Source organism: Haemorhous mexicanus, chromosome 3 (assembly GCF_027477595.1).
Source record: "Haemorhous mexicanus isolate bHaeMex1 chromosome 3, bHaeMex1.pri, whole genome shotgun sequence".
Classification (NCBI taxonomy): domain Eukaryota; kingdom Metazoa; phylum Chordata; class Aves; order Passeriformes; family Fringillidae; genus Haemorhous; species Haemorhous mexicanus.
This window is the reverse complement of record NC_082343.1, coordinates 4,854,957-4,878,905: the sequence shown is the minus strand read 5'-3', so window position 1 is coordinate 4,878,905 and position 23,949 is coordinate 4,854,957. Positions and strand designations below refer to the sequence as shown.

Here is a 23,949-nt window from a genome sequence, read left to right as displayed (position 1 = left end):
CTGTGTTCACTGAAAAAGCTCATTTTACTTCCCAAGAGTTAGAAAAGAAACAGAAAATGTTCGCTTACAAAGCTACAACAGATTGTAAACAAGCAAATCATAGAACCCATAGGAAATTTCTAGATGTAGTACAAAACTACAGCGTGAAAAGAATGATTACACAGGAAGAGAACAGATATTTACAGCAGCTCTCCTCCCGTGTCTCCTGATTCCCATTACAAAACCTGTGGCTGTGGAGTCCAGGCACTGGCACCGCCGTCACGGAGCACTGGTGTTACTGCTGTCCCTCCTCCGTGTCCTCTGCCTCAGAGTGACTGGAAGGAACTCCCTCCTCTCCCTGCTCCAGGCAATCCTGCAGCTCTGGGACACCGTTGGCTCGCAGCACATCCAGGTAGAGCAGGTAATCCTGGAGGCAGGCTGGCAGCGGCAGCTCCCGGATCACGCGCTCCGAGCGCAGGCGCTCGCTCCCCAGCAGGGACCGGATCTCCAGGCGGCACAGGTGGGACAGGGAAGGAAGGAAGGCTGGAAAATGGAACCCCAAGTCAAACACAGAGCAGCTCTTACTACACCAATATATTTACTAATAAAAAAGGAAATAAAGAGAGAAGTTAATCTCCATGTCCCGAAATAACCCCAATTTTTTTTAACTCCAAAAACATCCTCATTAGCTTCAAACATTATAAAGGAAATATTATTAAATGACATTATCACTAGGACAACTTAAAAATTATTAGAGACCCTTTTAAAGAAGAATTTTCTTTGAAAGGAATCATTAACAAAGACACCTAAGTGCAGTTTCTCAGTCACATAACACATGACATGCTTTCCTGAAGGCTGAACTATGAAAAATTCCTGTACAACGAACTGAATTTTTTTGGCTGGTCACATTTTGATTACGTTTGATTTTTATGGTTTGTATTTAATTACTGTCCAATGCTTACAAAACAGGACAGATGTTTCATTGGAAATACAAATCAAATTAGAAAAGTAAAACACAACTAAGTCATATTGTCATCCTCTCCTAAATCTCCCCATCTGCAGCCTGGAAGCTGGATACACGGAGACATTATTTTCCTGCCTGTATTCCTTACCAAAATGGCTCTTGGAAGTCCAAGTGAACTTCTCCTTGTATTGGGAAAGGTGTTGCTCCACAATTGGAGGAAGTCTGCTCCAATTCATGAACTCCAGGACAAAATTAAGGACATCCTCACTCATGGAGAAAATCCTGTGTAACAAAGACTTCTCTAAAATACCTTTTAAAAGTAGATTACAGAATAAAAGACCAAAAAGCAACACATGTGATATACAAGGACAGTGAGATTCATTCAGTCACTGAGTTGCAAGCTTGTGGTGTGTTTACTACAGCCTGCAGAAAATACAAACATTTCATAACTCTAAGTTTAATCCTGTAGTGCCCAATTAAATATAAAACATCACCAAGCTGTTGTTTATATGTGGAAAAACTTCAATAATAATAATAATAATAAAAAAGATCTGACAGGAACTTTTGCCACATTGTGTTAAACAAAACAGTCTCAAACTGTATCCGTTTCCTCTCCTCCCAGCCTTGGCCCAGCTTCACTTCCCATTTGTTTCCCATCCCTCCTACCTATTTCTCCCATTAAAATTTCTTCTTACCGTGGCTGTATTAAAGTATCACACACACAATTTGCAGCTGAATTTGGGGGTTAGGTAGAGATGTTCAATGTAAATTTGGGAAGTGATGCTTTATTGCTACCCTACAGAAAGGCAATTTCCAATCTGGCTTTCTTCCTAAAGAAAATTGTTTTACTGCCTCCAGACATGACGTGTGAATGATTTATTTCAGACTTTCCACAACCCCTCCTGTTCCTGATGGTGGCAACAGATTATCAAGGGCCATCCTGTAGCAGCTTTGCACATTAGCATGGGATGTTTAAGTAAATAAAGACAAGGCTCCTGCTTTACCAGAACCTGCACATGAAATTCACGGGGTTGAAGCCAGCCAGGAGCAGGAAGGGCAGCCATTCCTTGTATTCCTTCTGCACCGTCCTGCTGTAGAGGATGAAGTCTGTTAATTCCTCCTCCGAGGGCAGGGAACAGCCGAACCTCAGGAAGCGCCGGAACAGAGCAAACTTCTTATGGCACAGGCAGTGAGCCAGGTTGATGCCACGCAGGGTGATGCCATATTTCAGAAGGACATCAATGAACTGGTAATACCTGTGAGCAGGAGAAGGAACAGGGCATCCCGTGAGCTTTGCCTCAGAAAGCACCCACTGCTTTTTACGTCTGTCTGCAATAAAACGTTTCAGAATGTTTTTATTAAAATCCTTTAATCATTACCCCCAATAGGGAAAGGACTGAGGCTGTGACTGGTGCTGCCTTTTAGTAATTAGAAGGCACATTACTCCACAGAAGTGGTGACATGTGTTACCTGCCTCGTTCACAGACCAATCACCTGCTCTGCATCCCTTCCTAAATTTTTTCTTATAAAGCAACACCAGGACAAAAAGGGAAAAATGGTGTCCAAGGATTTTTAAAGGCAGCTTCCTAGGAGCAGGCCACAAACTAAATTCACTACTAATAAACCTCGTTAATTTAAATGGCAGCCATAAATAAATTATAAATACTCTATAAATAAATTTCAATCCATGTACAAAGAAATAATCTGTTAAAATCTGAGAGGATTCAAAAGCCATTTTTGAAGACGTTTTCCTTAGTGCAGCATGTGAGTCACACTCCAGGGCTTCACATCAATATTCCCAAGGAAATGGGAATAATGAGGAGTATCTGAAAAGGGGGAACACACTGGAATTCTGGAAAAATATTAGATGCTAGACAGCAGTTGAGGGAAGAAGGTGGGAAACTACACGTTTAAAGCAAGTTCATTAAAGCAAATATGACTATGAATAACTCCAAAATAGAAGAGGTTTGCTTACTGCTTTTGGAAGATCATGCACATGGGGGACCTGCAGCCAAAGTCCAGGCACTCCTGAGCATCTGGGCTGAAGCCCTGCTTGAGCAGCATCTCCAGGCACTCGCCGTCCCCGCCGTACAGCGCGGAATAGACGGGGCTCACTTTGCCCTCACCCTTGTCACAGACCCGGTCAGTGACTGGAATCAGCAGCTCCAGTATCCTGCAGATGTTCAGAACCACTGCTTTCTGATCTCATTGCAATGATTAATCTTAAGCACACAGCCATTTTTTTCACAGGGTCATTGCAGCTTTGGAAAAAAATTGTGTTTTTTCGCTCTTGAATTTGCAGCTTTATAATTCCATACACAGAGCCCGGGCAAATGATGTGCTTTGGGATGGATTTGGGCTGGAAAGAAGTATTTTAAACCAAACCAAGCTACTTCCTATTACCCAGCAACTCTTTTTACAGCAACAGAACACTACTGCACATTAAATCCCGACTCCAAGGAAGTTTGGAGGCAAACTGTAAATGTGAGTTGCAAATGAAACAAATTCTTAGTTCTGTGAAACAGAAAAATCTTTCTGTTTACAGCTCACACTCCAGGCCACATCACACTAGTGACAAACACCAGTTCCTCTGCTGCTGGAACTTACTGGTGCTGCATAAGAGTTGCCAGTGATGTATCATCACTTATATCTTTAAGTGCTGTACATCACTTATATATTTAAGTGAATCACGGAGTTCCTCAGAGATCCTTCTCCCCAATGGTCTACTCCCAAAACTTCCTTCCACTCTTGGCTCACTGCTGTGGAACTGACTTGCATATCTGAAATTGGGCAAAGCTGCAAATGCATCTCTGGAAAGATTAAAGAAACTGGTTTTGTGGCTTTGATTTTTCTGGCTGTCCAGCTAATTCAATATTTGCATATAATTACTTCTGCTACTTAATATAGAATTCTAATTAGCAGCTGTTCAAGTCATGTATAATGTATAACACAGTTATTTGCATTTTTAAATGGAAAAGTTAAATGGCCATGGAGTGAATTGATATCTGGTTCAGCACCTTGAAAAACCCTCTAAATTCATTAGGTTATGGATCAAACCCAGGTTAGATGCTGAATTAAAAATCATATAATCATAGAATGGGTGGGGTTGGAAGGGACCTTCAAGGTGATCCAGTTCTACCCCTTGCAATGGGCAGCAACACTTCCCCTATCCCAGGTTGCTCCAAGCTCCATGCAGCCTGGCCTGGAACACTTCCAGGGGCGGCACAGCCACAGCTTCTCTGGCAAACCTGTGCCAGGGCCTCACCACCCTCACAGGAAAGCATTTTTCCCTAATATTTCATCTAAACCTATTCCCTGTCAGTGTGGAAGAAACTACGAAGAGACATTTAAAATACAAAAATAATCAGAACTTCTAAACTACAGACCAGTTTGAACACTCAATTTTCCTCCCTTTTAGGGTTGAACTTCCTCCTTTGGGGATCAGATTTGTGTGACCAGGACCTTCTGTCTGAATGCCTCTGCAACCACCTACTTTGCATGGCCCATCTCAGCTGCTGCATGGATGGGTAACTGCCAGTTATCCTCGTTGCAGTAGAGGTTTGGGTCTGCCCCTGCAGTCAGCAGCAGCTTCACACAATCCAGGTGTCCCTCCTGAGCAGCAATCAGCAGGGGAGTGGCCCTGTCCTTGGCCTGGCAGTTGACATCTGCACCTGACACAAGACAAAACCAAAGTCACCTCCATCAGTCATTATCCTTCACAGGGTGGCTTCAAATTCAGCAAGTTCCCCTCAGCAATAAGGAAATAAAACCTCTAGCATTTGAAATGACCACATGCAGGAGGAGAGCTCCAACTGCACTCAGTGGGAGCTGCTGGGAGCGTGGCCAGGGAGGTGGAGGGCGGTGGTTACCGTGGGACAGAAGCAGGCGCAGACTCTCCAGCTGGCCATACTGAGCAGCCACAAACAGAGGGGTGATTCCAAAGTCATCACGACAGTCCTTGCTGGCCCCTTTCTCCAGGAGCATTTGCATTATGTCAGTGGAACCCTGAAAGCAATGTTTTTATTCTCAACCAGCAGGAAAGTGAGGAAATCACACAACCCTTTTTTCCCCACATGCTCCAGATAGAAATAATAAAACCCACAGTATAGTCAATATTCTGAAGATGCACTTAAAAATTAATGGTAAAAGAAATTAGGCTAGTTCAAATTGATCACTTTTGCTCATTTACATGATAAAGTCATTTGTATGTGTTAGAACCATTAAGCCAACACATTTTTAAGGACAAGCTTATGCCTGCTAGGGTAGGCTAGGAAACAAAAATGCAATAATTAATAAATAAATAATTATCCCCCAGAATACACCAGTTTCACCAAAATTACATGATGTGCTCACAGGTTACCTGAAAGGAAGCTTGGTGCAAAGAATTCCATCCAGACCAAGAATGAGAACCTTCAATATTTGCTCCGTGTTGGAGCAGGAACTTGACAACCTCTGTATGTTTATTTTCAACAGCTTCCATAGAACATAATAAACAAAAAAAAATTATTGAATGATTTGAAAAAGAAATAATTTATGTATTTGGATTTAAAAGCTCAAAATGTCTCACTGCCAACTTCCTGAAACTATAATCACAATTCCTTTAAACCTGCCCATTATATACTTGTTTGCATTTTATATTTAGATCCCCAAAAAAATGTTGGGAAATGGCAATGATGCCAAATTCCCCCAAACTTGGAAAAGACTTGGAAACAAAGGTAACATGGCACACATGATGTCTGGGCAGAGAGGCAAGTAAACCAATAAATGTATTTAATCAGATGATTTAGACCCTCAGGATTCACCGTAACAGAGGTTTTAAGCATTCAATTAAGTCAAACATAAGTAACAGAAAAAATGCTAAAATAATGGACCTTAATTGCCAAACTAGGAATGTCAAAAATAAGTATTTTTACATAAGAATTAGAAAGGAATTGTAAAAATCAAAAAGGCTTTGAAATAGCCTCATACAGATGTAATCCTGAACCTCCTAAAACTTTTTTGTGCTTGATGAAGAAAACCAGTTTCCTTTTAATTTTGTTTTAAAACCCTGTCTGAAGCAGATTTACCCATAAACAAGAGCTTATTTCCACACCTCTGAGTCTAAAGCCTGGTTATTTAGGGCTACAAAAAGATGCAACATGGCAGGCAAGTAAGAAACTCCAGTGAGTTTAAACTTGGAGAAATTTGAGTTTTAACTGGTGAGTTCAAACTCTGGGACTTGAGGAAAGCTCGTGTCACCTAGGAAGAGTGGGGTGGTGGCAGATTCGGTGGTGACATTGTCCAGGTCAGCCCCAGCTTCCAGGAGAACCCGGAGACATTCCACAGAGCCGTGCCGGGCCGAGAGGTGCAGAGCACACAACCCTTCAAATGTCCTCGAGTGGATGTAGTCGTCAGCTGGAGCTGCAGAGGAGCATAATGAGGGGAAAAAAAGGGATATTTGGCAGTGAATTACAAAATACAATCATTTATAGAAAATAACAGAGTTATTTGAGCTATGTGGCCTACGGAACACCATGAATATGCTGTTATCACTTCAAGTATCACCCATGAACTGCAATGTGTCAACTTCTACTTACCCCACACAGAAAATCCCCAAACAAGAATAGGATAAATCTATGCAACTTGTATTTTCTACAACAGGGAAATTTAGCACAAAACCACACTATTTCCCATTAGGTTTTCCTTACCTGTATCAATGAGGAGCTTCAGGCACTCACTGGAATTGTGTGCTGCCGCTTCATGGATGGGCAACCACCTCCTGTTATCCGGGACATCGATGCTGTATCCCCGACTGATCAACTCCCTCAGAATCTCCACGTTCCCTTCTCTGGCTGCAAGGCCCACGGCCGAGCACCGGTCCGAATAGGCTTCTGTGAAATCCATCCCTGGCATGGAACTCTGCAGCAGGAGGAAAGGAGTAGAGGGGACAAAAAAAAAAAGAGAGATGTGTGTTGGTACAATATAGATATGAGGGGGGTTTTGTTTGTTTTGCAGAGGATTTGGTTTGGTTTGTAGGGAGAGGGTGGTTTGAGGGGCTTAGGGAGAGGGAATTGCCTGGTGTGAAAAATGCCAATCACTTGTTTTTAAAATTTTTTAAAAGTTTAATAGTAATAAAATGGTTATTAAAATAGTAATACAATTAGAGTAATAATAATTTGGACAATTTGAATTAGGACAATATGAGACAATAGAAAGAAAGAGTTAAGTACGTCTGGGTACCCTTTTCTGGGCAAAATAAGCCTGAAAAAGGACTCACGTTAACAGAGGATTAGCCCTTAAAAACAATAATCTGTTGCATGTTCATACATCTCATACATGATGCATAAATTCCATTCAAATACAGGATTATGACTGGTCATTGTCAACTTCTTCCTCTGAATCCTAAACGGCGCCTTCAAGCCTGAGTGAGGCAGGAAGAAGTTCGTTTGTTCTGATAATGGAGCAATAAATTCTCTTTCTCTGAAAGATTTAGATGTCCTGTGGCTGCTATCTCAGTGAGAGTCCTTTCTTTAGGAAAAAAGTATCCTACATAGCATAGTTTCTATTTTAACATTATGTAAAACCTAAAACTATATTTAACACACTACTTAAGAGAATTAATATAGCATTACTTTCTAACACAACACATATAATATTCATTTTAATATTTGCGAGAAGCCAATAATAAAATACGCATTTTTCACACCTGGGGTGGGCTGGGGAAGGTCGTTTGGGGGTTTTCAGGGGAGATGGTTGAGGTTTGAGGTGAAGTGGTTGTTTGGGGATTTAAGGGGAGGTTGAGCTGGAGGAGAGATGGTTGTTTATGGGGTTAAGGGGTGGTTCTTTGTGGGGTTTGAGGGCAGAGATGGTTGGGGGCTTCGGGGCGAGCTGATTGTTCGGGGGGATGCGGTTGCTTGCAGGACTGGGGGGCGAGGCAGATTCTTGGGGGAAGTCGCTTGTGGGTTTGGGATGTGATCGCCGGTGGGTTTTGGGGAAGACTGTCTGTGGCTGTGGCGGAGGCTGTCCGGGCCGAGGAACGTCTCCCGGGGCGCCTCCACAGCGCCGGCCCCGCGGTCGCCCCAGAGCCGCCGCCTCCGGCCGGGGCCGCCCCGCGGCTCTGCGCAGGCCCCGCCGGGCCGGCCGCCATGTGGGTGTTCGGCTACGGCTCCCTCATCTGGAAGGTGGATTTCCCCTACCAGGAGAAGCTGGTGGGGCGCGTCCGCGGCTACAGCCGGCGCTTCTGGCAGGGCAGCACGGACCACCGCGGCGTGCCGGGCAAGGTGAGCCGGGGCCGGGGGGAGCGCGGCCGGCGCGTCGGGCCCGGCTTCGGGCCCTGCCCTGCGGCCGGAGCCGCCCGCCGGGGCTGCACAGAAACACAGCGACACAACCCACGAACAGCCTTAAAGAGGGCCCAGAAATGCCCGCATTTGTCATTCAGAGCGTGAAATGCCCTCGGTGAGGGGCGGGTGAAGGGCTGTGCACAGGGAATAGGAAAAGCCAGAGTTACTGATGCAAGTCACCCCCGGCTATGTTTGAACTGATTTTACTGTCAGGTGAAAATTCATGGGTTAGGAAATACTTGAAGTTCTAAATTTCTTCACCGTTTGGAAAAGGGGAAAAAAAAAAAACAGCGAGAAAAAGAAACTATAATTCCAAGCGAACATTCCCAATGTCATGTGTTTTTAAGCCACGGGGATAAGGTATAACCTTGCACCCAGGTAACTCCACTGTAAAACCTGAGGCGGCTTTAAGAGAGAAAAATCATCAGGATTATTTTAAAGAATTCATCTTGCTATGTGGAAGGTTCCAGATGAAACAACACTCGTTGGAATATCAAACACCATAAAATAACCTGCACAGAGCTCAAAGAACACAGCTTGAGCCACCACTGACACACAATGAGGAAAAAACAGTTCTTACAAATATACAGCAAAATAGTTGTTAGCTGTGTTTTAAAAATGTTTTCAGAGGATTATTCCCAGTAGTACAAACAGTAATTAATTCCTCTGATCAATAAGTATTTAGTAATTTGTTTCTTCATGTTTGTTTTGGGTAGTTCCAGGCAAGACAAGGACTCTGCAAGCAATTAAGTAAATATCCTGTCCTTCCTTAGGCAAACAGATCCTTCTTCCTTCACACAGCCCACCTGAACATGAAGTCCTCCTCAGTACTGCCCTTCATATTAAATCAAATCAGACTTAAATGAAATTTAATGAATTTAGGCTACAGTTACAGACATTCCTATCAAGGACAAGAAGGTTGATTTCCATCCACCACAGAATGTCTCTTTAATCCATAATTCACAAAAAATCTTCGTGACCCATTGCGAGTGCACAAGTCAGAGAACTATCAATGACTATCAGTTTTTCCATAAAAACAATCCAAAAGGAACACCAGAGTTATCTTTGGTGTACCATGGGAACAGACTCATTTCTCCTCAGGAAACAGGAGTCATTTAGTGTTCATGTAGCTTTGTTGCCTTATTTTATCAGTCAGGTCAGGAATAAATTGCTCACGCTGGGAGAGAACTAATTTGGTGCCAAAAGCAGCAATTTTAAACTGCAGATGTCGTTCAACATAGGGGTTTATGTTTTAAAGTTTTATACAACAAACTTCAACTATTTTATTTCCAGTATTTACAAACTGGCTTCTTACTTTTTCCTACAAGAATCAACTTCCTGGGGAAAACAAGCCATTTGGAAGGTATCCTCCCTCAGTTCAGTGAGGCTCCAAGGGCTACTTGAAGACAGTTTTACATTAATGAAACTCTTAATTATCACTGTTATTGTATTGTTAATTAATTGTCACTTTTAAATTCCAGTCTGGACAGCACATGTAAAGCAATTCAAACCCTCCCAGTTTCTGACTGCCTTTAATTTTTGTGTCACAGGTGCTGCCAACCCAGAATTTATCATGTTGTTTATCTAATACACGTCCAAAGCTACTCTCTGAAAATACTTACACTGGATCTGGACTTTACTGGAATTGTTCTCTGAGCATTTCATTCCTGTTCCTTGTTTTTTTTCTTATTTTCGTTTGGTTTTGCTCGTGATTTAGGGCAAAAGCCTCTGACTAAATTATGATTTTGTCTTTTAAATTTTAGCCTGGAAGAGTTGTGACCCTGGTTGAAGATGCTGAGGTACAGTACTGTTGTACAAAATGTCCTGTTGCATTTCCACTCATTAATTTTTGCTTTTCTACGAGAAGATAACTGTCTTATCTTAAGGGAAAAGTTCTCAGTGTTTCCCAGAGTGACACCAATGACTCTTGACTGTTTCAAATAATCAGTATAAACTGGAAGTAGTTTGGGTCTGTTATTACCACAGGGATATGTTAAAGTATATTCTGGAATAGTCACTTTGGCTATCCAGTTGGGAGATGTAGAATTCGATAGAAAGATGTATCAAACATACAGGATTTGATATCAGCATTGAGTGATAAAAGTTATTGCTTTAATTTCAGCCTCAGAAGGTTTGACCAGATTGTGAAGGTATCTCAGCACACCACACCAGTTCAGGTGTGTAACAGGTGTAGGTGGCCCTCAGGTCCTTGCCAAACCATCACTAAACACAAGGGACCTGATAAATTTGCCATTTTCAGACATAATTTTTATGAGGTCAGGGAGAAACTCTGTGTCCTTTTTGCCAGCTCCTTAGTGGCCTGTACCGAGGCTATTTACCACTCCAAAGATTAACAAAACAAGAAGTTGCTCCGTTAGGAGAACCTCAGCCTTAGCAGAAAGAGGATGATCACTGATAACTGCCTGAATAAAGCAGCCCTTTTGCTCTGGGACACTTACAAACCGTGCAGAAAGCAGCAGAAGGGCAGGAAATCAGTTCCCTGAAAGCTTTGCCTAAATGCAGTGATCCCCGAGTATCCCTCTGACCAACTCTCCTCGGCCAGGGCTGCGTGTGGGGCGTCGCCTACAGACTGCCAGCCGGGAAGGAAGGAGAAGTGAAGGCCTACCTGGATTTCCGGGAGAAGGGCGGCTACAGGACCACCACGGTGATTTTCTACCCGAAGGACCCGTCGGTGCAGCCCTTCGACGTGCTGCTCTACATCGGCACCCGCGACAACCCCAACTACCTGGGCCCCGCGCCGCTCGAGGACATCGCGCGCCAGATCCTGGGCGCCGCCGGGCCCAGCGGCAGGAACACCGAGTACCTCTTTGAGCTGGCCAACTCCATCAGGAACCTCGTGCCCGAGGATGTGGACGAGCACCTCTTCTCCTTAGAGACACTGGTCAAGGAGCTCTTGAACAAGCACCAAAATCTGAACTGTCTGTGAAGTGACCTCGTAACAGGTTCTGGCGTCAGAGGAGGGCTTTTGGCCCCTGGGAGGAATGCTCCTCTGTATTGTGCTGTCCTAATTAGTACTGCATATCTTAATTAATGCTGCATTCAGAATAGGAGTTGGTTACTTAAAACTGCCACAATCGTTCTTTGATTCTTTCTCAAGAAAGGAGAGCAACAATAGTCTTCTAAGTTTGAATTTGGTATCTCAGCTTTTCATCCAAAGACTACACCTCAAGACAACCACTTAAACTTCTCTTTATGTTTTATTATTATTTCAGGTTTAAAATAAATCTTTAGAGTATTTTTGAGGTCAAAATCGGCATGCAGAGACAAGTTCCCTAGATTTAAGTGATAGTTTGTTCTGATCCCAGACCACAGGGCAGGAATTTTAAGTGGTTGGCCCAAATTCTGCAGTAGCACATCTATATCAACATTCAACTCCTCTGAAATAAAGTTACGCCATGAATTAGTCATCTCACCCTTTCTATGTTAATTTATCCTGAAATGCAGAGGATAAACCATTTTATTGTAAAGGAGATAATTCCTTCCCTTGGCTGCTGATGTCAAGCGCTGAAAACCAAAGCTCTGGGCACTCTGACTCAAACAAGCCATAACCTATCAGTGCCTCATTTTAATTCTTAATCCTAATATACAGAAGAACCCCAAAATACTAAAATTAACTGAGAGCATGACTTGAAGTCACAACACAGCAAGAAGAGAAACTTTCATCTCTCTTACTTCAGGTGCTGTTGTGGCCCCCATCTCTTCGAAAATCCCAGCTGCAAGGACAGATTTTAGTTTCAGGGATTCACCAACAGAAAGGGAAAGAACCCTCTGGGAGGTTCCCAGAGGGAAAATTAAGGGAGGAACCCTCTCTCCAGTATGGACATCCCGAGGGTTGGGAAGGCCCCAGTTTAGGCTGGTAGGATTCCTGATGCAATCCGTCCCAACATGGACTTGTCTTGCTCCCCAAAACTATTTTATTTTTATTAACTTTTAACCGAGTGTATTTTTATATCTTAATATAAAAGGTCCTGTTTCAAACACCACATAACATCCTGTTTTCCCATCCAGGGAATGTGTAAGTGTTTAATAGCAGCCTGGAAGCCTGGATTCTGCATAAGTAATTGCAAAAAAAGTGTGTTTTTTCCCCCAAAAAGGTTGACCCTTTCTGTTCTTTACATCTTCCTGGTTTCGATTTGTGAAGGTAAAAGTGTACAATGGCATTCTCTGCTTTCTTGAAAATTCTTTTTAATTTAAAAATTCTTTCCTCAAAGACTTATCCTCAAAAGAGGGCAGGGGATCCAGAACCATCAGGGCTGATTCCCCCTTTAAAATGCTAATTATTTAAGTACTGTGATTTTGTGTAGCTCCACATTCTCTGTCTTTGCCTCCAAGGCTTTGTTGGTTCTTTGCTTCCTAATTGCATAAACCATTGCAATAATACACGTTCCTGTGTACGACTTCAGTGCAATAAAAATGCATTACAATGACTAACAGGGTTGGAAATTTCCAGAAATGTTATGTTTAAAGTGTGTCTGTGAGGGTGGACATCAAGGGGTGTGTTCATTTTGCCTCACTATAACATTGCTGTTGGGGCTGAGAGTGACAAACAACACACAGGGGCTGCTATAAACCGTGGCACATTAGGAATTAATTTATGCATGGGAAATATAAATAGATATATTTGCTCTTGCTGTGTGGGATTAAAGACACTGCTCTGCCCCCAGCTTTGGTCCCTACCAAAAGCCTCCCAGATCTGCCACCTTAAAAAATTTATGCCATTTAGGCTTCATTTTTTTTCTGACTGGTTAAACTCACTCTCTATTTATGCAAATACAGATTTTAGATCTGTAGGCTTCACTACACAACCACGCACACAAAGCCACTGCTAAACCTGTTCTCAAACAGTGTTTGGGGAAACAACAGGCACATCCATGACTATTTACAGAAGGTAATGCAGAGAGGAGGGAGAGGGAAATCCAGATTTAAGGGTTGGACTCCATCATCTCCAAGGTATTTTCCAACCGGAATAACTCCAAGACTCTGTAATAAGGGGATTCTCTGTAGCATGGTCAATTAATTTCCTGTCTTTCCTTCAATTATTCATCTGCTCCGTGTTTCCCATGGATCAGATGGGACTGGCCTAACCTGCTCTGATGTGAAGACTGCTGGCCCCCTTGGGTTCTCAGGTGTATAGATACACACACATATATATATACACACGGGTGTATAGAGAAACACACAGAGGAGCCCTTGAAGGGCTCTTCTACACTCATAACCTCATCCCTGTTGCTTATGTTGAACCCTTAGCGCTGCCACTGATGACCAAAGTTAATTACTCGCATCCCATTCCCCCCCCACTCTTACTCGCCCCCATTTTACCCCTCGCTCACTCATTGCCTCATTCACGCTCCTGCCTCCCTCACACTCATTCCCTCACACGGCTCATTCAAATTCCTCACTCCCTCACACTCCTCACTCCCTCACGCTCCTCACTCACTCACTCACTCCCTCACTCACTCACTCACTCACTCACTCACTCACTCACTCACTCACTCACTCACTCACTCACTCACTCACTCACTCACTCACTCACTCCCATCACTCACTCACCCCCCATCCCGGTCCTTGGCTCGCTCCGTGCCCGCCCGGCCCCTCACCTGCGGCGGCGAGCGCTGCCCCGGATGCCGCTGCGGGCGGCGGGCGCTGCCCCGGTTGTTGATCGCGGCTGCCGGAAGCCGACGTGGCGGCGGCGCGGCGCGGCCTCGGCGGAGCCGCCGGCCGGCATGAGGGGCTGCGGGCTGCGGCCGCCGAGCCCGGCCCCGGCCCCACAAAGGGGCTGCGGGCTGTGGCCGCCCTGCCCGGCCCCGGCGCTGCTCTGCGGGCTCCTGGCGGCCGTGGCCGCGGTGGCCGAGGGCGGCCGAGCGCTGCCGCAGCTCAGCGACGACATCCCGTTCAGGGTGAACTGGCCCGGCACCGAGCTCAGCCTGGTCCGTAGCGCGCCGCGCCGGAGGGGCCGCACGGCCGCGCCGCCCGGAGAGGGGCTCGGGTGGGGCACGGAGGGAGCCCGGCCGCTGGGAGAGAATCCCGCCGGATTCTGTGCCGAAAGCGGCGTGGGGAGAGCCGGGGGTGAAGGGGGATGGCTGGGGCTGGGGGCTGTGATAGAGGTCTGAAATGGGAGAGCAGGAGTGAGGGGGCGTGGAGGGGTTCGGAAACCTGGAATCTGGAGGGGATCGGGCATCTGTAGGAGGTCAGGGAATGGCTGGAAGTAGAAGGTCCAAAGCGAAGGCAGCAGCAAGCAGCTCCCAGCCAGCTAAACCACCAAACTCGGGTCTTGTGGTATAGTTAAATCCCAGGAAATACTCTAGAGCACCGCTCAGGAATTCGGGGGTGTTTCTGATGAGTGGCATTAAAAAGCCCCTGCCTGGCTGATCCATGGGTTGGTTGTTTTCTCAGCCGACCACTGGTGTCTTGTACAAGGAGGACAATTATATCATCATGACCACTGTGGATAAAGAGAAGTACAAGTGTCTCCTGCCATTGATAGCCAGTGGCAATGAGGTGAGTTCGGGCGAGTTATTCTGGAAATATAAACTGCAGCTGCGTCTCTACATTGCCAGTTTCAATATCATGAGATATCCTTTTGTTGCAGGAAGAAGAAAAGGACTATAAAGGTCCTACTCCAGGGGAACTGCTGGAGCCTCTCTTTAAGCAAAGCAGCTGTTCCTATAGAGTATGTTACTTTTGTCCTGTTCATTAAATGCCAATTAAAAGGTTACAGGCCAGTCCATGTCAAGGTTTTAACACAGTAAATGAGATACTAATACAGTCTGAAACAAGGTCTTTACAACTTTATGCCTTAATATTGCTGACAAATATTATATGCCTTATTATTGCTGTGTGATTAAAGATGTCAGAATTCAGATAAATGGCTTCCTGTGGTAGCAGTTAAAAATAGGGAATTTTATTTTTAATTTAAATTTTTTCCTTTGTTTTATTTGCATGAAAATCAAGGAAATCTCTGGTGTGTTTGTTTGGGCAACACTGAGACCACTCGCTGCGCTCTTGTTTTTGAGTGTGCTCCAGCATTTTGCTGCAAAAGCCAGCATTTGGGTGGTTTTGTGCTGTGTAAATACCTCTAAAGATAATTTTAAAACTTTTATTTATTTATTTATGTATTTATTTTACTTATTGATGTATTTTATTTCTAAGATTGAATCTTACTGGACTTATGAGGTGTGCCATGGGAAACACATCCGTCAGTACCACGAGGAGAAGGAAACGGGGCAGGTAGGCTGCTCACAACCCCCTTCCCACTGGCATTGTCCTACCTAACTCCTCCAGCAGACTTAAGTTGTAATAATTTAGCCATGATTCCATTTTCTTCATGCAGAAAAACTGCATCTTTACTGTACAGGACATGTTTTATAGGATTATCAGAAGGCACTGTGTCAGATCTTACTGGTTGGCAATACACACTTAGTTCATTGCTCAGTACATGGCATTTTGCATATCTATTAAACTTCTGTATTTTTAGTTAGTTTACATACTTTTTTACTGATTCTCATGAGACAGATCTCTTGTTGTTACAGATTCCATTTGTTCTTCACCCTAGAAGCAGATTGTTGTGTTGATGAACTTTTATTCTCACAATTGTTTCGTATGGGAACTTGCAAGCTATCTCCACTCAGAAGTGACAGACTAGCTTTGGCACTTCAGCAGAGCCAGGCCTGATTTCATAAGGCCTTTCTTTTATAACTTTTTTTGTTTGTTTGCAACATTGAATTCCCTGAAAAAGCTTGGAAAGTGGTAACTGATGTTTGCTTTGATTGCAGAAAATAAACATCCAAGAATACTACCTGGGGAATATGATAATGAAGAACCCGTCGTCAGAACCAGGTGTGTTTTAGGTTATTTCATTCTGCTGATAATGAATTTTTTTGGTTTTAATTATTCCTGTCTGACCAGTTTGAGAGCCTTTTTTTAGGGAACCTCAGAAATACTCAAGTGCCTAGGGTGGGACTTGGGTGGAAATGAGGTCACTGAGCCCCAAACTCAAGGGGCAGTTTAGAAAAGTTTTGGAGCATTTTTTTTTCTGTAAATTAGTTGAAAGAAGTCTTCCAAAAGACAGACTGTGTTCATTCAGGCTTGATGGAAAGAACAGAAACAGAATAGAAAAACATCACCTAGGCTGGGGTGTTTGTTTCATTCTAGGCTAGCGTGTGAAAGGCAGACAGCATTGTTTTCCTAGAAGTGATGAACCGGCATGCTGCAATCTCTTGGGGGGGATTTAGTGCTGTTCATCCCACTTCTGGATCTCTTGGCTGCAGCCCTGAGTCAGGGATCTTAGTCCTGGAAGGAAGCAGGGCTTCAGAAAGTGCCTTGTTTGGCCTTTCTGGGTGCAGTCTCTCTGCAGGGGGGCTCGTTCTGCTGCTGCTGCTGCACAGAGCACAGAATGTTTGATTCGAGTCTCCCTTTGTGTGGGGCTGGATGTTGAAGCCTGATGGGACCTCAGGTCACCATAGCTGAGGCTGTCAGGCTGTTGACCCTCTGCCCTTCCTGCTTAGGTGGCAGATTGTGTCCTGTGTCTTTTCCCTGCTTCCTATCTGGCAGCTCCTGCTCCTTCCAAAGCACCTGCCTGTTTCCTGTCCAATTCCCACCCTTCCCAAACAGCTGCAGTGACGTGTTCTGCAGCCCTGCCTTGGTGTCAGGGCTGGGTTTGGCCTGTCCTACCAGCTCCAGGTGGTTTTGTGATGAGCTGATGTGTATTTTGCTGTTTGCTGTGGGCCTCAGATCACTGGTTATTTCCTTTCTTTCCTCTTTTGCACCTGCAAGTGGCTCTTGGTAGTGGATAAAGCACCAGTAAATACACAAACCAGAAAAGCTTCTCTGTGAAATTCCTTTTTTTTTTTTCTAAGTGCACAAACTTACCTCCTTCTTAATTATTCCCTAGATCAAGAAGAGAAGGAAAATTCCAAAGACGGTGCAAAAGAGGCAAGTGAAAAACATCTGTTTTAATTTCTGCCATCAATAGTGGAGGCAATTTACATATATATGATCATAGAATTCCAGAATGGTTTGTCTTATAGGGGACCATGGGCAGGGACACCTTCCACTGTCCCTCATCCATCCTGGTCTTGGACACTTCCAGGGATGGGGCAGCCACAGCTTCTCTGGGCAACCTGTGCCAGGGCTTCTCCACCCTCACAGGGAGGATTGTCTTCCTAATATCCATTCTAATGATAAGATAATGTAATTATTCCCCTCCAAAAATCAATATCAGAAATGAAACTGTTCCTGAGCTGCACTTCTCTTGCTTTTAATTATCTGTCCCAGCTCAGAAAATTTATTTAGTCTTGCTGCTCAAATTACTTACTTACACTTATCAAAGCCCTACAGCACAAAATCCCTAAGAGATGGAGCTGACTTGTTGACCCATCCCATAATACTCTGTGTTTCCCTTTCCCCTTAGAGGACTTCCCCACTTGTCCAGCTGCTCAGCTCTTGAGCAGCTGGTTCTATGGCAGAGCAATGGGAGTACCTGGAGCATGCTGGAGTTTGGAATTAGTGAGAGCGGGTTGGACCTTGTTGCCAGTTCCCCTTAATTTTCATGCTGAAATGAAGTTTTTGTGTTTGTGCTCTGTGGAATGGCCCAGGGTGGTGGTTGTGTAGTGTTCCCAGCAGCAGCCAGGCCTGAGGAGCATTTTGAAAGTCATGTGGGGGCAGAATGTGGCCTGTTCTGGTGGCAGTGGCAGCTGTGCCTCTTGGAAAGCCAAGAAAACAAAGTGTTTTGCAGTGCAGCTTTTTTTCCTTCAGCTTCAGAGGAAACTAAGTCTTTTATTGCCTTCTTCTTGGGCAGTATTTATGATGCACTTGCCATGTCAGGATTTCCTGGAATCCCTTATCAGGCAAGGGCATGTTGGTTCCCTAATCTCGTGCATGTCTTCGCTCGTGGTGGAGCAGTTTCTGGGAGGAGTCAGTGGCCTGGGACAGGGTGACGTGGCTTGAAAGCCAGAGCAGGTGAGGGGCAGAAAGGTCCTGGATCCCTGGAGTGTCCTGACCCCAGAAAACACCTCTGTCTTTTAGCACAGACCCCTGCCTGTTCAGCACTGAAAACCTTCAGCACCTCAAGCAACACGGGTAAAAAAGAGTCAGTTTGTGGGTTTGGGCACTTTGGGAAGGCAGGAACTCCAGCTAATTCCAGGATAGAGATTGACCACTTTAGGGAATTTATGTGATAAAGAGGAAGCTGGATGAAACAGGAAGGAACATACCTGGAGGGAGCAGCCTGGAAGGTGTGACAAAGTGAGATTTACACTGTATACACCATTAACTTTTTTAGCCACACCCACCGGTGCTTGTGGGATCCTCTGGATAAGGAACAGGCTGGGCTGGGAATGCTGAGATGTAGTACAGGTGCCAGGGTGACTTTGCAGGGGTTTTTTTTTGGGATTCTTTAGGGCCTGGTGCTGCAGGTGATGAGCCTAGCAGACCCAGTTTGGGTTGAAACCAGGACAGGTCTGGATGTTTCAGAAACACTGAGGAGCCACACAGGGTCTGATTTTAACCTGGTAATGCTGGCTCTGCACACAGGAATAACATTTTTGTTTCAGAGGAGTCTCAGGAGCTCTGCTGTGGTTATGACCTGTTCCTTTCCCTCACGCAGATCCCCACAAAGAACATTGAAGGGCAGATGACGCCCTACTACCCCGTGGAGCTGGGCAATGGCACTCCCTGCAGCCTGAGGCAGAACCTGCCCAGGTCCAGCACAGTGATGTACATCTGCCACCCCGAGGCCAAGCACGAGATCCTGTCCGTGGCAGAAGTCACCACCTGTGAGTACGAGGTGGTGATCCTGACCCCGCTGCTCTGCAACCACCCCAAGTACAGGTACAGTGCCCTGAGCACTTCTGTCTGCTCTTAGTTTGGGATGTCTTGAGGGATCATCTTCATGGTATTTGAAGACTGCAGCTACCATGTGTGTACACTTTAAAAGTCTATAAAACAAAAAAGTATCTTCTCCAGCCATAACCTTGACCTTGACTTTAGCTCCTGCCAACACGAGGAGCTCTCTAAAAGCCATTTCCTTATGGAGGATTCACAATTTCTGTGTTGTTTTCCAAAAATGAAGTGTAGGCTTCTTGTTTCCTCCCCTTCCCTGAAGCCTACACTTCCCTGAAATGAAGTGTAGGCTTCTTGTTTCCTCCCCTTCCACGTATCTGAGGGACTCCCTGAGTCTTTGGACCTTCCAAGGGGTGTAAAGAACTGCAAAGAGAATGTGCTATACAGACAAGGGGGGATAATGGACAGGATTCCTGGATTTACACAGATGTTGGAATAAGTGAGTATTTAATCAGGGATCTGAAACAGGCCACAAGGTCTGAAGGCAAAATCCTGCATTCTGTAAACACATGGCAGTTGGGGTTACTAAGTGCTAAAAACATTTTTAAGGTTTGGTATCCACTGTAAATTTTCTCATGTGGATGGGTTTGGTCATACTCTGTTATCTGCTGCTCTTATCTGTAGCACTGTTATCTGTTTAATGTGTGAGTCTTTTAAGCCTCTGTAGCAGTAGGAAAAAAGCATAGAAAGTGCACAGGGAAATTGTTCTGTTGCTTGATAAGGATAAAACCTGGAGCTGCTGCCTCCTTCCAAAGGGTTCCTGGCCACCAGCTGGAAACACTGAAAATAAACACACAGGATCATCATTCCCCCCTTGCGTCACCTTGGTAAAAAAGGAAAGGTGGAGGTGGCAGCCTGGGAATGCTGCCCACTGACATCACAGGAATCACAACCCAAATTCCAAGTTCAGTGCACCTTTTTTCCTGTTGTGTGTTCCCAAAACAGCCCTGAGCAGTGCCTCAGCCTCTGGGGCTTTCCCTGTACACCCTGCATCTCATCCAGGATGCACCTGCACCACCTGAGCAGCAGCAGATCCAGAAGCTCAGAGCACTGAACTGATTCCTGTACTTGAAGGTGTAACAGTGACATGTTCTTACCTTGCTGGGCAGGTTCAGGGCTTCCCCTGTGAATGACATCTTCTGCCAGTCCCTGCCAGGATCCCCACTTAAACCCCACAACCTGGAACAGCTGGAGAAACAGCAGGAAATGCTGAAGATGCCTTTTAGGAGGGTTAAGGAGGTAGGATTTGTTTCTTTTACTTTCCATCTTTAAGACATTTTGTAAGATGATGTCAGTCTTTCATTGGTCTTTAAGCTTGTTGAAGCCATCTGTAACTCACCCTGTTTGGAAGGAAAATAAAGCAAGTGTGGGCTCCTGATTTAAATTTTTGTAGCCTTTGTACCCTTCAGTTCACAAATGTGTGAAGATTTTGACTGGAATTTTCTTTCTTTCAGCTAAAATTGCCCAAAACAGCCAACCCAATTCAGTGTTCAGTAACTTCATATAACTTGTAAGACTTTGTAGGGGACTTAATTGTATCCTTTAATTGCAGGAAGAAATGCCTTCAACGAAGGAAGAGAAATTCTCTTCCATCCACAAGCCTGTGGCTGTTGGGAGCCACCAGCTGTTAACGGTGGGGACAACCCACATCTCCAAACTGACCGATGAGCAGCTCATCAAGGAATTCCTCAGTGGCTCCTACTGCTTCCATGGGGTGAGCAGCAAAGCCACATGGAATAAAGCTATGTGGAGTACATCCTAATTTGTCTACTTGTTTAGTTTTTATCTTTAACTTTTCTGTTGAAATTCAGTTTATTTGAGCAGACAGTGAAATGAAAGTAGGTAACAGAATTAGCCATGAAGGATTTTCATTAACTAACAGATATGGAGTTTTACAGCTGCAACAGCTGGTTTAGGGTCTGGGGGGAAAAGGATGGGTTTGTTTTGGGGGGGTTCTGTTTGTTTTAGGGGTTCTGTTTGGTTCTTTCTAACACTGAGGTTGTTCCTCTCCCCAGGGCGTTGGCTGGTGGAAATACGAATTCTGCTACGGCAAATACGTCCACCAGTACCACGAGGTGTGTTCAGAGAGTTCTCTTAGTTCCTGTAAGTTCCTGTTAAGAAAATACAATCCTCTGGGCACGGTGTAGTGCTCAGCTTTTCCTGTTTTAGGATAAGGAAAGTGGCAAGACCTCAGTGGTGGTGGGTACGTGGAGCAAGGAGGAGCACATCGAGTGGTCGAGGAAGAACGCGGCCAGGACCTTCTACCTGCGAGAGGATGGCACCCAGACAGTCAGGTACCAACCAGGCTCTGCCCTGCTCTCACACCTGGGACACAGGGCCAGCCCTGTGAAATTTGGGCTAGGAACAGATAAAATAAACTGCCAAGAGCCAAGAGCAGTATGTTCAGATTTAGCCCCCAGTCAACATCACAAATAAGGAATTCAGCACTTGGGAATTGGCACAGAAAAAAGCCTTTCAACACTGAACAACTCTTTACTCTTTCCCTCTGCAGTAACTGCAATACAACCTATTGCTGTAGAATAGAATAATAGCTATATAGAGCAGCAGTGTAATAGATAGTATAATAATCTATAGTATAGTATATTATACTTGTTGCTGTTTGTTAGTGTGTTAAATACTTGACCAATGATGAGGTGCTGGATCACACCACTGAACCGACTGCTTAAAAATTATGTTTAATACTTCCCAAACTCTTCATTCTGATCTTTTGTGGCAGGATGGTGTCTCATTTCTATGGAAATGGAGATGTTTGTGACTTGACAGACAAGCCAAGGCAGGTGACTGTGAAGTTGAAGTAAGTGGACTTTTACAAAGTGATGTTTTGTGTCTGTTTCCTGGGTCAGAGGGGAAAGCTGCTGTTGTCACAAGGCTCAGAAGGCCATAGCTGTTAACTTAATAAAATGTTGCAGACAGCAGTGAAATACATGTCGCTGTGTGCTTATTGCCTACCAACCCCCCAATTTCTCCTCTATTTTCAGATGTAAAGAATCAGACTCCCCTCACGCTGTGACCATTTACATGTTGGAGCCTCATTCTTGCCAATACATCCTTGGGGTACGTACAGACACACCCTGAGGTCAGGGCTGGTAGAAGAGCACAACTCCAGGATTATGTTTAAGGTGGCCCCTTTCTCCCAGTGACTGTTCCCAAGATTCCTGCAGGGCTGAGTTCATGGTTTGGTCTCTCTGTTCCAGGTGGAATCTCCAGTCATCTGTAAAATCCTGGATACAGCAGATGAATACGGGCTCCTCTCAGTGCCCAACTGAGGACAGCAAAGCCCCCAAGGCCAAATCCTGGCATTCCCATGGGAACAGTGTCTGTGAGCTGACAAAGGCCTCACCAGCACAGCTCTCCAAGCTGAGGGACTCGTGAACCACTTTGTGTATAACTATGTGTATATAAGAGCTTATTGATAAACTTTTAATGATTAAAACCTTGTCTTGCACTTCCTGCCTGGCTCGTGTGTGGCACGTTCCCCCCTCGCTGATGCCGTTGTTAAGGTGTAAACTCAACTCAGAAAAGGCACAAAAATAACTGAAGCTTCAAGGGAGGAGTTCAGCTGCCAGCAGAAGGAAAAGGTGAAGCCAACACTTCCTTCTCAGCAGCCACAGCACCACTCATGGCTTTCCTGCTGTCTCCCAACACCAATGTTACCTCACTGTGACTGCTGGGAATTGTATTCTCCTGTCACTGTACCTCACCCCTCTTCAGCTGCTCTTTCTGGGCTGCTTCCCAGGACATTCAGTTTATTTATTTATATTTAACACTGTAGGGACAATTATTTTGCTGAACATCATTCCTGCCACCAGGTCCAGTTCCCTGTAGTGTGTCTACCTCGCCAAGAACATTGGGAAGTTTTAATCTGCTGGCACTAGACATTCCTAGAAGTAAATTGGGAGGGACCAGATGAGTTGAAATACTGCTGACAGGAGGATCTGAAGTAGATTTACATTATATTTTTGAAAAAGTTTGTAATGGCCAACACCCAACAGAGCCTTGAACGTCTGGGGCTGTAGCAACAGTGTCCGGTCGGCGCGTGTTGGTCACTTCCGTGTGCCCACCACACTTCTCCTTTCTGCAGCCCTTGTGCAAGGCACAGGAATTTCTGATGGCTGCAGGGCAGGAACCTGTCACCCTCGTGGCAGATGAGTGGGCAAATAATGCCCAAAATATTCCCCTGTGCTGCTGGACTGTTGCAACAGAACCTGTTTTAGTGTCTCACCAAGCAGGAAACCCAAACAGCAGCAGCAGCATGATTTGGCATTTAAACAGACTCTCACTGCTGTTATATCCCAATTTCTGAGGCTCAGTGAAGTGCCAGAGAGAGCTGGAAAGGGGGAAGAGTCTTCTACATAGATTTTTTTCCCCATGGAACAGTCTTGTACCCAGATTCCCCTGTTCCCAGCCTTCCTGCCTGCCAGAGACATCAGCAGCCAGCACAGAGCAGGAAAAGATGGAAGCATTTCACCTGCTGCCTGTGCAAGGGGCTGGCTGGATCCCCTCGTTATGGCTCCAAGCTGCACAATCCCTTGGGATGTTTTTATTTTGGATCAAGGCTGCCCTGATGAAAGGCTGGAGCCACCCAGCTCTGGGCAGCCTCAGCATCCCTCAGGCTGTTCCAGGGAAGGGAACACAGCACAGTCACTCTTCCTGCACATCCCTCCTTGTGGTGATTAGATCAGAGGGCAAGCCAAGAATAGTGGAATGTCAGAATTCCCCGCGTGGGGGGAACTCCCTGGCACATCCCTGACTCAGAAGTCACAGCACCTGGTGCCTCCCAACAGCAGCTTTTGCCATGGCGTGACC

General features: G+C 45.1%; 3 protein-coding genes across 5 annotated transcripts; 2 read left to right on the top strand and 1 right to left on the bottom strand.

The window, feature by feature from the left end:
• Positions 1–5: 5 nt before the first annotated feature.
• Positions 6–13,987, bottom strand: ASB3 (ankyrin repeat and SOCS box containing 3). 3 transcript variants are annotated; one of them, XM_059840587.1, is made up of 10 exons: positions 13,881–13,987; positions 6,631–6,841; positions 6,182–6,343; positions 5,304–5,416; positions 4,813–4,948; positions 4,437–4,614; positions 2,919–3,116; positions 1,948–2,199; positions 1,092–1,225; positions 6–522 (listed from the first exon to the last, which is right to left on the bottom strand). In XM_059840587.1, exons 2-10 carry the CDS (start codon positions 6,833–6,835, stop codon positions 275–277), a joined length of 1,626 nt encoding a protein of 541 aa, XP_059696570.1. In that variant the 5' UTR covers positions 6,836–6,841; positions 13,881–13,987; the 3' UTR covers positions 6–274. The 3 variants fall into 3 exon arrangements, with proteins under 3 accessions (XP_059696570.1, XP_059696572.1, XP_059696571.1); XM_059840589.1 differs by having other exon boundaries at positions 1,954–2,199; XM_059840588.1 differs by having other exon boundaries at positions 13,834–13,923.
• Positions 8,027–12,714, top strand: CHAC2 (ChaC glutathione specific gamma-glutamylcyclotransferase 2). The gene is made up of 3 exons (XM_059840595.1): positions 8,027–8,202; positions 10,026–10,061; positions 10,826–12,714. The coding sequence occupies exons 1-3, from the start codon at positions 8,068–8,070 to the stop codon at positions 11,207–11,209; spliced, it is 555 nt and encodes a 184-aa protein (XP_059696578.1). The 5' UTR covers positions 8,027–8,067; the 3' UTR covers positions 11,210–12,714.
• ERLEC1 (endoplasmic reticulum lectin 1) lies at positions 13,890–22,588 on the top strand. Its single transcript, XM_059840590.1, has 14 exons — positions 13,890–14,210; positions 14,677–14,781; positions 14,873–14,953; positions 15,433–15,510; positions 16,056–16,119; positions 17,174–17,214; positions 18,887–19,110; positions 20,232–20,361; positions 20,675–20,836; positions 21,138–21,197; positions 21,292–21,416; positions 21,860–21,937; positions 22,122–22,197; positions 22,338–22,588. The coding sequence occupies exons 1-14, from the start codon at positions 13,905–13,907 to the stop codon at positions 22,407–22,409; spliced, it is 1,602 nt and encodes a 533-aa protein (XP_059696573.1). The 5' UTR covers positions 13,890–13,904; the 3' UTR covers positions 22,410–22,588.
• Positions 22,589–23,949: the final 1,361 nt, after the last annotated feature.

What these genes read in the sequence shown, in the direction of transcription:
- ASB3 (XM_059840587.1), bottom strand. Translation starts at nt 6,835, where the DNA reads ATGCCAGGGATGGATTTCACAGAAGCCTATTCGGACCGGTGCTCGGCC. An exon ending in GCTGAGATGGGCCATGCAAA is followed by an intron (nt 3,117 to 4,436) that starts GTAGGTGGTTGC and finishes GAACATCTGCAG; the next exon opens with GATACTGGAGCTGCTGATTC. An exon ending in GACTTCCAAGAGCCATTTTG is followed by an intron (nt 523 to 1,091) that starts GTAAGGAATACA and finishes TCCATTTTCCAG; the next exon opens with CCTTCCTTCCTTCCCTGTCC.
- CHAC2 (XM_059840595.1), top strand. Translation starts at nt 8,068, where the DNA reads ATGTGGGTGTTCGGCTACGGCTCCCTCATCTGGAAGGTGGATTTCCCC. An exon ending in ACCGCGGCGTGCCGGGCAAG is followed by an intron (nt 8,203 to 10,025) that starts GTGAGCCGGGGC and finishes TTTAAATTTTAG; the next exon opens with CCTGGAAGAGTTGTGACCCT. An exon ending in CCCTGGTTGAAGATGCTGAG is followed by an intron (nt 10,062 to 10,825) that starts GTACAGTACTGT and finishes CTCCTCGGCCAG; the next exon opens with GGCTGCGTGTGGGGCGTCGC.
- ERLEC1 (XM_059840590.1), top strand. Translation starts at nt 13,905, where the DNA reads ATGCCGCTGCGGGCGGCGGGCGCTGCCCCGGTTGTTGATCGCGGCTGC. An exon ending in TGATAGCCAGTGGCAATGAG is followed by an intron (nt 14,782 to 14,872) that starts GTGAGTTCGGGC and finishes CTTTTGTTGCAG; the next exon opens with GAAGAAGAAAAGGACTATAA. An exon ending in ACGTCCACCAGTACCACGAG is followed by an intron (nt 21,198 to 21,291) that starts GTGTGTTCAGAG and finishes TTCCTGTTTTAG; the next exon opens with GATAAGGAAAGTGGCAAGAC.